The 13,829-nt window shown below is 47.9% G+C and overlaps 1 protein-coding gene across 5 annotated transcripts in view; it reads right to left on the reverse strand.

Annotated features, from left to right (window-relative positions):
- Positions 1-702: 702 nt before the first annotated feature.
- Positions 703-13,829, reverse strand: part of NCK2 (NCK adaptor protein 2) — a 139,792-nt gene continuing 126,665 nt past the window's right edge. For all 5 annotated transcript variants that reach the window (XM_082426396.1, XM_082426397.1, XM_082426393.1 and 2 more), the window contains one exon: positions 703-1,993. In XM_082426396.1, coding sequence (XP_082282522.1) covers positions 1,799-1,993 — 195 coding nt within the window. In that variant the 3' untranslated portion in view covers positions 703-1,798. The remainder of the gene's footprint in view (positions 1,994-13,829) is intronic.

Below are 13,829 nucleotides of genomic sequence, written 5' to 3' on the forward strand. Positions count from 1 at the left end.
TCTCACCACATACCTTACTTCTCCTGGAAGCCTCCCCGGCCGCTGTTGGGAGGGCGTGGCCCCGAAGCCAGAGTCCTGGGCTTGTCACATGCCCCACGAGGCACCAGCCATGCCCCGTGCGATCACCGGTGCCTCACCTTCTCCATCTGTGTGATGGGGACGATCCCAGGACCGCCGCGAGGAGCTGGGACGAGGATGCCATGTCCGGCCCAGAGGGAGCGCTGAGCACACGTCAGCTGTGATCTGCCACGGGGGCACCAAGGCCGTGCCCTGTGGCTCTGTATTCCCGGTGCCCAGTGCCCTTGGGGGCTCGACAAAGGCTTTCCCGAGCGCACGGAAGGCAGGCGGGACGGAAGGCAGGAGGGACAGGGGAGAGGAAAGCTGGAGGGGGGAGAGGAAAGCTGGAGGAGGGAGGGCTAGCTGACAACAGTTTGGTGAAATATTTTTAACAGATAATTTCCAAAGAGTAAAGGTAAGATCAAGCTTGAGATTCTGGTTCCTCTTGGAGTCGCTCTAATTAAAATTTATTATTTCAAGATACAAAAATGCGGCAGTAGAAAAAGGAAACACACAAGTAATAAATTTGTTAGAACACCTCTCTAGAAATGCTCCCCTTCGGGCACTGAGCATTTCAGGAAAGGCTGCAAGGGCTCCTGCCCCATCGCTGAGTCCGAGCTTTGCCACAGATGAACACACACAGAGTCGTGTCATAATACTTTTTTATTACAATATCCAAAAAACTGAGTATGCAAGTTTAGGAGGTCTCAAGACCCCTTCCTCAGCTGTAGGAATGTGCCATCTCAAGAGTGTATATTTAAACTATAAAGGAGTTCAAATGTAAAGAAAAAAGAAACTGCAATTTCTTCATAAACATTCTGTGTCTCCTAGAACCAATCACATATCCTTTTGTAAACCCTGAAAAATTTCCCTGTAAAGCAAATTTTATATATATATATATATATATATATATATATATAGTGTGTGTGTGTGTGTGTGTGTGTGTGTGTGTGTGTGAAGTGTTGGTTGCTCCCCTTTCCCAAAGATCAGCTGTTTTCCTTAATCATCTGTATTAGTGTCAACAAATGGCTATAGATACATATTACTTTGAGAATTAAATATATCATTGTGAAATTGAAACGAGCCGAAGGGCAACAGGAAAAAGCACTATGCAGATATGCAGATGGCACATCTTGGGTGAACATTTCCGAAACCTCTGTCTTTCCGAGTCTCCGGACTGACTTTCCAGGACTTCTTTTCTTTATTGCAAGTGCAGCCCCAAAGGCACTGGACAGCTTCTCCCCTCCCGTCTCACCCGGTGGTTCCAGTATTGCTACGCGTGCCCGGGGTCACCCCCGGAGAGTCTGGGAGCTGTGTGAACGCAAATGACACAGATCCAGGGATGCCGGGACCAGGACAGGTGGTCCCTGGGCAGGTGCCACCCAGGGCCCGGCCCCGCTGTCACGTGCGCTGTGGCTCACGGAAGTAAGGGCAGCTCCGGTGCGTCCAAACCACGCCCGATGTCTTTAAAGGGGGTGGGTTTGCTGGCACGAGCGATTTGAACAGACTAAGGCTGGCTCCCACGGAGAAGGAATAAAGTGAGCCGACTCGCCCCCTTCCACCTCCCCGTCACTAAAACCGTCCAGGAGGGCCTGGGACGGCAAAGGAGGGCGGATGGCAAACGACCCGACCCGGACAGAAAGGGAAACCAGCTGGAGAGAGCAAGGACGGGACGGCCGCCGGGAGCGGGCGTGCAGGAGAGGCCGGGCCGGGGCGCCTTTCCGGGGCGCGTCCCCTGGGCTCACTGCAGCGCCCGGACGAGGTAGAGCTTCTCCCCGCGCTCGCTGGTGAAGATGGGGGCCTTGTGGTAGTGTGCCACCAGCTCATCCATGGTGTGGAAGCGCCGCTGCCCGATGCAGTAGACGTCGTCCACCAGCTGCACCTTGAAATGCTTGTTCTTCCCTGATGCTTTGAGAGACACGGAGAAGTCACTGGGCTGCAGGGGAGAGAGAACACCAGTTACCACCGGGCCCTGGGCCACGAGCCGCGAGCAGGGCCGGGGGCGGGGCACCGGGCTCTGCATCCACGCCCCGGGGGTGCGGGGGGGCGGCCCCTGATCTTCGCGATGACCCGGAGGCCGGCTGAGATGCCCACGTTCTGCAGTGAAGAAAACGGACGCTTTGCTTAGTAGGGTTTCGGTGCTAAATGTATGTCGTTATTCGAAAACTGGAGACTCGTTATGGAATGGACGGCACCAGTGTTAACCGGTGTTAAATGTTCATCTCCCCGAGCTATTTCTTGAATTTGTAAAAAGTGATTTCTATACAGGCAGCAGCTAGAAGTTTCACTTTCTCTGACTTCTACCACTATTAGAAGTTCACCCAAGAGCATGGTGCTGGCACAAAAACAGACACATAGGTCTATGGAACAGGATAGAGAGCCCCCAAATAAACCCACACACCTATGGTCAATCAATCTACAACAAAGGAAGCAAGAATATACAATGGAGAAAAGATAGTCTCTTCAGTAAGCGGTGCTGGGAAAGTTGGACAGCCACTTGTAAAGAATGAAATTAGAACATTCTCTAACATCATATACAAAAATAAACTCAAAACGGATTAAAGACCTAAATATAAGACTGGAATCCATAAAACTCCTAGAGGAAAACATAGGCAGAACGCTCTGACATAAATTGTTGCAATATTTTTTTGGATGTCTCCTAAAGCAAAGGAAATAAAAGCAAAAATAAACAAATGGGACCTCATTAAACTTAAAAGCTTTTGCACAGCAAAGGAAAAGAAACCATCGACAAAATGAAAAGACAACCTACTGTGAGAAAATATTTGCAAATGATGTGACCAATAAGGGGTTATTTATATATATCCAACATATATAAACAGTTCATACAACTCAATATCAAAAAACAAACGACCCAATTAAAAAAATGGGCAGACAAACAGAATAGACATTTTCCAGAGAGGAAATGAAGGTGCCAACAGGCACATGAGAAGATGCTCAACATCGTTAATCATCAGGGAAATGCAAATCAGAACCACAAGGAGATATGACCTCACACCTGTCAGAATGACTGTCATCAAGAAGAACACAAATAGCAAATGTTGGGAGAGAGTGTGGAGAAAAGGAAACGCTCTTACACTGTTGGTGGGAATGTAAATTGGTGCAGCCACTGTGGAAAACAGTACCGAGGTTTCTCAAAACACTAAAAATAGAACTGCCATATGACCCAGCAATTCCACTGCTGGGTATATATCCAAAAAAAACCCCCAAAACCCAAAATGCTAATTCAAAAAGATACATGCAGCCCAACGTTTCTTAGCAGCATTATTTACAATTGCCAAGGTGCAGAAGCAACCCAAGTGTCCGTCAACAGATGAATGTATAAAAAAGATGTGGTACATATATACAATGGAATACTACTCATTCATAAAAAAGAATGAAATTTTGTCATTTGCAGCACAACATGGATGGACTTGGAGGGCATTATGCTACGTGAAGAAGTCAGGCAGAGAAAGACAAATACTGTACGATATCACTTACATGTGGAATCTAAGAAATACAACAAACTAGCGAACATAAAAAAGAGGCTGACTCACAGATATAGGGAACAAACTAGTGGTTACCAGTGGGGAGAGGGAAGCGGGGAGGGGCAATATAGCGGTAGGGGATTAAGAGGTATAAACTTTAGGTATAAAATAAGCTACAAGGATATATTGTACAACAAGGGGAATATAGCCAGTATTTTATAATAACTGTAAATGGAGTATAACCTTTAAAAATGGTGAATGACTACATTGCACACCTGTAACTTACAGAATATCGTACATCAACTATATTTCAATTTAAAAAATTTAAATTTTTCTAATTCTAAGCTATTTAAAAATAAATATTTTAAGAGCAGTGGAAAATTCTGGTTGCATTTTAACATGGTTCATAGTATCCCAGAGGCGGCTATACTATGGTTCACGTACAGATTTTATTGAGAAATGTTTAAATTTGTGATTATGTCAGTGCCCTACGTATATGTGAATGTATTATATTTTAGAAAGATATTATTACTTTTATTAAAATTAGTCTTTCATCTTATTTATTGAAAAATATGTAGGGTAAGACATTGAATGAGGAATATTCTTTGGGGAAAAAAAGTATTGCTGAATTGGATAAACAATTGGACTCACACGAGACAGGCCACGCCCTGGATACGTGCGCATGAGGGCACAGCATGTACGCTCTACATGGGTTTCTGCTCTCTTGGAAGTGGCCATCCAGTGGGGAAAACAGATAAAGAAGGAGCTGGTATATAGGTGCAAACTGTGCTGAGTTCTGCAGAGAGAAAGGAGAGAGTACTGAGGTGGCGCAGGGCATTTAAACTCGGGGCGGGAGGTCAGGAAAGTCCTCCACAGAAACCGGACCTGGGCCCGAGAGGCGCGCTGGTGGGTGAGCGCTGGGGAGGGGAGGGGGGACGTCGGTGAAGAAAGGGAGAGGGTCCTGCCTCTCCGGAGGCACTAAGTGGCCGGCGCGGCTGAAGGAGAGGAGGACGGACACTGGCCTCCCTCAGTGGCCTCAGAATAAAACCCAACCACCCACCACGGCCCACCAGGGCTGTGTCACCTGTCCCTGCTTCCCCAGATCCAACCAATGAAACAGAAGGATGCCCCTCCCAACCCCAGTCCCATTTTCACTCCTGTTCATGTGGTTTCTGAGCCAGCCTTTGTCCCCCTCCTTGGTCGACCATTCCCGTAGGTCTCAGCTCACAAGCTGACCACCCTGGAGAAGCCTCCCCATCCAAACCGGATAAGCTCTGCCCCCCTTGGCTACTGCCCAGCAGAAAGCGTCCTGACGCATCAGGCCGGGTAGGGCGGCGTCTAATGCACGGCTGTGTTCCGCAGGGAGCCCTACGGATGGTGGGAGCCCGATAGTCCAGGTCTAAACTGAATTCCTAGACCAGGCTGCCTCCTTTCTCCAAACCCAGGTACTGCTGGTGACCACCCACCAGCCCGGCCCCTGCTTCGCATCCCTCCCAACAGGGCAAAACCAGCAAGCACCCCGCCCCCGTCCTCTGGCTTTTACGCCGACTTTGCAAACATTTGATTTAAGGTGATCAAATCTTGCAAAACAAGAGATCACTCCACATAAACGAATGACAACTCAGGGAAATGGGGGTCTGAGAAAATCCAACTCTGGGGCGGGCTGCCACCTGTCACAGCTGTCGGCAGAAATGCATCTCAGAGACAGATGGATTTATAGTTTATATTTGTGTGTCCCTTTGCCCCAAACCGACCAAATAAAAACAAATCTTTAAGGGAAAAACCTCACCTTATCTCCATACTAAACCCAGGGCTTGACAACTTGGAGGAAACCCAGGAAGAGACAGGAAGTTTTATCTCTGATTAGGCCTTGGGCTATGTATTATTTTCAGAATCATGGCCATTAGAGGATTAGGGGCCCAGAGCAGCTGGGAAAGGAGACACAGAACTTGAAATTTATTTCCCCACCTTGATCTCTTAGAAATGAATCACCATGGGGTGAAGATCTTCTGAGCCAGCCCAGGAGGGCAACTGGGGATGGGGCGAAGGGGCCTTGGATGGCCCCTCAAGAAGAATGAATCATCACGAACGCTGATGTCACAGATGACCCTGTCAACCAGCTAAACAGCACAGAAGGACATTCTAAGTAATCATCTGCGCAATTCTCAAATCACTACTATTTTCATGAAACTGAACACGATGGATGCGAGCTGGCCTCAGTGTTTTCAGTATTCCCACCCAAGTTGGATGTTGTATATGGTTTTGAAAATAGAACAAACTAAAACAGGTACCGCCCGACAGGTGCTCCGCACCAGATGGCCCGGAGCCTCGGCCCCGGGGCCACTGTCACACGGTGATCAGTCCTGGCGGGTGAAGGAGAAGCTCCGTGGGCAGTCACCACGCCCCTGGGTCCAGCAGCACATACACACTGCGGACCGCTCAGCTCTCTCCTGGGGCTTCAGGTTTTTGTGAAGTCATATTTAGTTTCAAGCATCTGTTAATTTTTATAAGCATATACATTCTGTGCTGTAAGTCTGTGCCTTCAGATAAAGATAGAAGGCGACTTCAGTTTTATAGTTTAGCACAAGCCAGGCACTGAGCTAGCTTTAGAGATACTTTAATCAATTCATAGACAAAGTGGCATCGTACGGAGGGAGTAGGTGAGTCAGTCAGAGTCGGTATGTGATAGGCTCAATTTTAATTAAGCCCCATGATCAACAGACGACTCTGAATTTGCTTTTAATTTAAGCTCCTTAATTTAACATCATGGTGTGTCATGTGTATATGCGCATTACAGCAGTAAAACCAATGCAGCAGAGAAAGTAATTTTTAATCTCTGAGTAGAAACCTTGAAGTTAAGGACGTAGAATGAACTAAATTTATGTCAAGCAGGGCTGCTGAACCTTTGGGGAAATCTCAATTCAGCATGAGTACATTTTCCAATCTATGTACTAAAATGCACTGTTACGTGTTACCACTGAATTCTAAACGAAGCCTGAAGATGAACTGGGCCAGTGGTTCTCAAACTGAGCTCCCAAGACCGCACCATAAGCATCTCCTGGGAATCTGTCAGGTGAAAAATCGAATTCTCAGGAACCCCTGAATCCGCAGCTCTGGGGCGGGGCCCAGCCATCTGTGTTTCATGAGCCCTCCTGGGGATCCTGATGCAGTTTGAGAAATGCTGAGCCAAACCACCAGAAGTGTTTTCAAATGCTCAGAGCCACGAGGACACGACAGGAATGCGATTTACGGGCTAAGTAGCCTCTCGAAGGAGGCGGCTCCACGGCCAAGCTCACCCCGAGGCAGCGGATGCCCTTCAGACTCTGTCCTGAGAAGTCAGGCCCTGCTCTAGACAGTCCCTGTGGGGAAGCCCCCCAGAAGGGACAGCAGGGACTCTCTTCCCTCCACCCCGAGCCGGTCCCCTGGATCTGACGGAGACACGGCTGCTCCAGACCCAGAACGAACCTGCCCCGCACGATCCCTGAGAACTCGGCCCCGTCGGCCTTGTACACGAGGGCTGTGATCCTTCCAGGCTCAGCTCCCAACAGCCTCCGGGGAGTCGAGCGAAGAAGGACGGAGCCGCACTCGCCTGCACTGGCGGGGGGTGCCGGCGGGAGGGCTCAGCGATGCTCCAACGCTAAGCTTGTCACAGAACCTTGACAGGTGTCTGCTGGCCTGTCTGCATTGAGCAAGAGGACCGAAACCCACCAGCCCAGCATCTGTGGCGCGAATGATCTGGAGACGCAGGCCCACACGAGGGAGCGCTGTGCGCTTCCCACGCTGGGTACAGGGAGAGTCCCTCATCCAGAGCCAACAAGCCACGGTCATTTCCGAGGTAGGGAGAGAGCTGGACCGGGAACCCCTCCCAGTGGTGGGAGCTCGAGCCAGAACTGCTGCGGGCCTGGATACAGGGTCTCTGCATCATCGAGAAGCTGAAGACACGCTTTGTCCAGGACCCGGCTGTTTCACCCCAGGACGTGCTCGGGTTCAGAGGAGCGTGTGTACAGGTGCAGCAGGGGACAGGGTCATGAATGTCTGAGCAGGACCACTCATGCTGGCCCCAGGTGCTGACATGCCTCACGTCCACCGCAGGAGTGGATAAACACAGGAGGGGACACTTCATCACACAACAAAATGAATGCGTCAACACGGACTGAACAATCTCACAAAGTGTGGACAAAAGAAGAAAGTAAGAACAGAACAGCCACAGTGCGATACCAACTGTACAACCCAGAAGCAGGCAGAACCAAAACAGACAAACATAGGTCTAAAACGGTAAAGAAAACGACCAGCTCACAATGAAAGGGAGCAGTGATCCCTGGCAGGAGGTGTGGTGCAATCAGGAAGCACACACAGGTATGGGAGTAGCTTCCAGATGGCCAGCAACGTCCTACCTCTTGACCTTGACCTGGGCCCTATTTTTCGGCCTTCCTGACCTGGGTTCAACAAGTACTTTATTTATTTATTTATTTATTTATTTATTTATTTATTTATTTATTTTTGGCTGTGTTGGGTCTTCGTTTCTGTGCGAGGGCTTTCTCTAGTTGCGGCGAGCGGGGGCCACTCTTCATCGCGGTGTGCGGGCCTCTCACCATTGCGGCCTCTCCTGTTGCGGAACACAGGCTCCAGACGTGCAGGCTCAGTAGTTGTGGCTCACGGGCCCAGTTGCTCCGCGGCATGTGGGATCTTCCCAGACCAGGGCTCGAACCCATGTCCCCTGCATTGGCAGGCAGATTCTCAACCGCTGCACCAACAGGGAAGCCCCTCAACAAGTACTTTTCAAATGAAATTTTTTGGGTATTATGTGTCACAATGAAAGATGTCCTAAAGGTGCTGAACTTGAAGCTGGAAGACCAGGCTCGGCCACTAGTGAGTCACGGGGCAGGGGCACATCTCTCTTCAAACACGGCTCCACCCTCCTGTCCACTCCCACCCCGACGTCCCCTCTTTGGGACACCAATTACATGTATGTTAAACCTCTCACTTGGTCCTGTAAATCTTAGTTCTGTTTACGACAACAGAATACCGTAAACTGGGTGGTTTAAAAATGACAGAAGTGTATTCCTCACGGTTCGGGAGGCTGGAAGTCCAAGGTGAAGTAGCCAGGAGATTCAGTGTCTGATGAAGACCTGCTTCCTGGTTCACAGCCAGCCATCCTCTCACTGTGTCCTCATGTGGCAGAGGGGCCGTGGAGCTCCCGGGGGGGTCTCTTTTATAAGGGCACTAATCCCATTCATGAGGGCTCCCTCCCAATCCCATCATATTGGGGATCAGGCTCCAGCCTATGAATTTAACAAGGCGGGAAGTTGGGGGGGAAGGACAACACACAAACATTCAGTCTGTAGCAAAATCTCTACGCTCTTTTCTGTATTTTCTGTCCTTTTATTTTTTTGCATGTGTATCCTAACATCTCTCTTCCTCTGAGCTATCTTCCTATTTACTAATCCTTTCTTCAGCTGCATTTAATCTGCTGTAAACACACCAAGTCCTTAATTTCATTTACTGTATTTTTTAGTCCTAGGACTCTCACTTGATTCTCCCTTATTACTTCTAATTCTCTGCTCACATTGATCTTGCTGAGTTTCTTGAACCTATTCATCCATATACCTGAAAGACTGCATTTCAAAACTCAAAATCTGGACTTCCCTGGTGGCGCAGTGGTTAAGAATCCGCCTACCAATGCAGGGGACACAGGTTTGAGCCCTGGTCCGGGAAGATCCCACATGCTGCAGAGCAACTGAGCCCAATTGCCTCAACTACTGAGTTCCCGTGCTGCAACTACTGAAGCCCACGCATCTAGAGCCTGTGCTCCGCAACAAGAGAAGCCACTGCAATGAGAAGCCCGCACACTGCAACGAAGAGTAGCCCCCGCTCAACACAACTAGAGAAAGCCTGTGCACAGCAATGAAGACCCAACGCAGCCAAAAATAGAAATAAATAAATAATTTATAAATAAAAACTCGAAATCTGTGTGTCTGTTCTAATGTCTTTTTTTCTCCCCTTTGATTTTGGTCATCTAGTTTTCTCTCCTGGTAATTTTTCTTTGAATGCTGCATATTGTGTATAAAAAAAAAATCAAAGAGACGCTTTGAGGTTCTCAATGGTGTTACTGCCCTCCGAGAGGGTTTGCTTTGCTTCTGCACCCAGGGTGGGCAGGGCACCTTAGTTCAATGAGGGATGTAAGTAACTGATTACAGTCTGGTGTTATTCCCAGTTTGCCTTTGATCCCAGTGTATAGACTTTTGGGGGCCCTGCCCCCTCAGTGCGCCTGACCTCCCATTTCTGCCCCCCAGCACCATAGACTACTGAAGGTCTACTTCTCTGCTGCTTTGTGTTTGTCTCAATGTTTCGTCCAGCTTTTCTAGCTGTCTTCAGCAGAAGCGCCGGTCTCTAAGAAACCGATCCACCATGAGCAGATGGCCACATGACACAGGCAGGCGGTAACCCATCCAGGCCCCAGTTCTCCACCACAGTCGTGCTGCTGAGAAGCAGGAGAGCTGAGTCACTGGCTCCGTTACCGGGCTGCCTGCTCTCCTATTTTGGCTCCTTTACTTACTGGCTTTGAGACCTTGGGCAAGTTTCCCAACAGTTCTTCAGGTTTTGCAACTACGGAACAGAGATAACTCCTGAAACTGGGAAGAGACTGGGGCAGTTGAATAAATTACAGTAATGTCAGAAGCACAACATCTTTGGGGAGGTATTAAGCAAAACTGTCACCTAGTGGCCCTTCTTTAAGTTCCTTCTATGAAGCTTTATAAAGCCATCAGCATCTCGTCAATTTTTAAAAACGTCTTTCAGTTAAAGTCTCCAGAGAACATACTTTCCACACCACCTACAAGAGGCCTACATCCTATCACAGAAGCACTACACCGCGCTGCACCTTGATCACCATCATCAGTGCTTGTTTACATGGCTCTCCTACGAGGCTCTAAGCTTTTTGAGGGAGAGGCTCCTTCTTTCTTATTTTTATATATTTGGGAGAAAAAACTGGGCCTGATACATAATAAGCACTCAACAGATGGTCGCTGAGCTAACTGGCCCAGGAGTGACTGAGGCTGTACAGACCCCTACGTCTGCCACCTGGTACCTCTGAGGTCTCCTCCTGGGTTTCAGCAGAAGGAAAGGAACATCGCTGACATGAAAGCCACCTGTCTGTTCTCTCTTTAAACACAAAGGGCAAAGCACGATCTCCTTAACTTTAATTTTCAGTTCCTTTTGTCTCCTATCTTATTATCTGTTTTCTACCTGGGCTACTCGTACTATTTGTCTACCGCTGTGTAACAAATCTCCCCCAAACCCAGTGGCTTAAATAACAATTTATAATTGGGAATTTGGGAGTACCTTAAACCTTGACTGACCTGGAGCCACCAAGCTCCATCAGGCTGTCGTGAAGACATGGGCTGAGGCTGCGGTCATCTGAAGGCCCAGCTGGGGAAGCAGGTCCACATACAAGGTGGTCCGCTCACATGAGCCGCTCGGAGCCCTCCGTCCCTGGTCTTGCAGCCTCCACAGTGCTGCCTCAGCACCTCCACAACGCGACGGTCGGCTCCCCACAAATCAAGCGATCCCAGACGCAGCAAAGCCACATGCATTTACGATCCAGTCCCCGGAGTCGCCCACCACCTCTCCTACCACATTCTGTTCATCAGATGTGAGTTATCAAGTGACACCCTGCTGATGGGGAGGCCGTCACCTCCACCCTTTGAAGGGAGGGGTATCAGATGATTTGTGGACATCTTTTTAAGCCACCACGGGACCGCAACTTGTTAAAGCTGCCTTGGGCTGGACTAAAACATAGACTGGGTCCTGTACCTGTTTCCAGTTTTGGAACTAGCTTCCGTCCTCCCTTCAGTCCTATCTTCCTGCTTCTTCCCACTGCCCAAACTTCCCCATGGTTCCCTTTCTCCTTATTTGGTATAATTTCTCTTTGCAGAATACTGTGCTAACTTTTCAAATTCAATTCGAACATCACATCACTTCTTGTTCTCTCCTTCCCTCGGACTATTCTTCGAAGGATTGACTTTTCTATTCTCACAGTTTTTGAACCTGGGGTTCTGAAGAATTATCTGTTAGTTTAAGTCATTCACTCACCTGACATTTTAGGAAGTCATTTTCCAAGGGGAATGTGAGGACAGCTGATAGACTGATAAAAAACCACCCCCTCTCAGGGCTTTTATTATTATCACTATTTTTTTTTAAGGTTTTAGGTCCCTATTTGAATATAATCCCTCTAAGTACTAGAACCTGATTGAACTCCACGTCTCCACACCGGGATCACCGTAGGTGCTCAATAAGTGCACTGACAGGTGAATCTCCAATTGGGAGCATCTCTTCCACTATTCGTTCCTTCAGGTAATTCTTACATCTTACCTCTTTGCAATTTCTGCTCACAACAACTTTTAGAAAGGAAAACCAAATTATACCCTCTTTGATACTATTTCTACAGCTTCACCAACTTGATCCATTGTTTCAAACACTTGCTGAAAAGCACCTTTGCATTTTTATAAAGTAGACGCCCTGGTCAAATATTTCTCTCCTTTACTCAAGATTTAATCACGATTTTCTCATCACCAGTATTAAAAAAAAAAAAAAAAAGGAGCACTGAGAACAGCCCATAATATCCTTTGCTTCATTCTCCATCCCCAATAGCCTAGGTATTGATATGATTTTTTTCTAAGCATGTGGCTGTGAAGAAATAATAGAGGAAGCAGGGACCTTGCTCCCAGGCCCTCCTGAGTCTTTTTTTTTTTTTAATAAATTTATTTATTTATTTATTTATTTTTGGCTGTGTTTGGGTCTTCGTTTCTGCGCGAGGGCTTTCTCTAGTTGCGGTGAGCAGGGGCCACTCTTCATCGCGGTGCGCGGGCCTCTCACTATCGCGGCCTCTCTTGTTGCGGAGCACAGGCTCCAGACGTGCAGGCTCAGTAGTTGTGGCTCACGGGCCCAGTTGCTCCGTGGCATGTGGGATCTTCCCAGACCAGGGCTCGAACCCGTGTCCCTGCATTGGCAGGCAGATTCTTAACCACTGTGCCACCAGGGAAGCCCCCTCCTGAGTCTTTAATAACCTTAAAATGTCCACGTATCTTTCACTTCAGATTTTAGGGCAAGATGAGAATAGAAGTGCCCCTGGTGTGGTCTACTGAGCCTCCCAGGTGGGCGCTGGGTGGATTTCTGGTCATGCTGGTCTTCAAGCACCAACAATTGATACAAATATTTAACGCTCTCTCTGCCCCCAAAGAGGGGTCACCTTGTCGGTTTCTTATCAAAAGCTGTATCATTCTTTCCCCCTTGTCTGATACATGGAAATTTTTCTCTCTTTTTTGCTTCTTTAAGGAAGGTATTCTTTTGTCCAGAGAAGTAGTTCCTTTGCCAAAGAAACCTGAGAGCCAGTGGGCTGAAGGCAGATTGTACTCCGCTGATCAATACTCTCCCGGTTCTAATCTCAGAAAAGTGGCCTTCCAGGTCCATCACCCATTAGATCACCGCCACCCCCAGCCGCCCAGCAGAGCCTTTTTAAATCAAAATTGACTCCCTCTCTATACAGGAGCTCTACTCTTTGTGTTTACATCAGTTTACCTTCTAACTGGCATTTCTATTCTCCTATAAACGTGTCTCTGAAATATTTACTCTATAGGCCTAAAGCCAATCCCACAGGTGACATGATCAAATATTATGGCTCTCATTAGCTTCTGAAATAAACCTGTTTACACAAGTGAAGAGAAATCGACCAGCAACCACAGTACGGCCCTCAAAGTCCATCTACCTAATCTTTCCACGGAAGTGTTTACGGTCCATTTGTAAGTTAGTATGTGCATGTGGGATTATCCCTCTCTGCGTCCCCAGATGCATTTCCTAAAGTTAATGGGAACACCTCGGAGGACAGACTTTTAGAATACTGCCCTTGTCATTCTCTGTCTTTCGGCCATGCCATGCCTGGAGTGACTTATCAATAATAAATGGTATTATATATTTACACATATCAATTGACAGCTTGTGGCATAAGTACAGACAGGGAATCAATTTTGATTACAAGAAGGCTATACCCTGGTGGTCCAGTGGTTAAGACTCCATGCTTCCAATGCAGGGGGCACAAGTTCGATCCCTGGTCAGGGAACTAAGATCCCACATGCTGCGTGGCATGGCCCAAAAATAAGAAACTAAAATAAAAATAAAAGAAGGCTCTATTGGACGACTAGGGAGGGTGATCTAACAGAATGATAAAACAGCTTTCTGTGTTACAAGCTCCATGGGGCGACTCTTTTATTTCTCTGTGCTGCTCTCGCCGTG

This window comes from Balaenoptera physalus, assembly GCF_965194825.1.
Source record: "Balaenoptera physalus genome assembly, chromosome: 15".
NCBI lineage: Eukaryota > Metazoa > Chordata > Mammalia > Artiodactyla > Balaenopteridae > Balaenoptera > Balaenoptera physalus.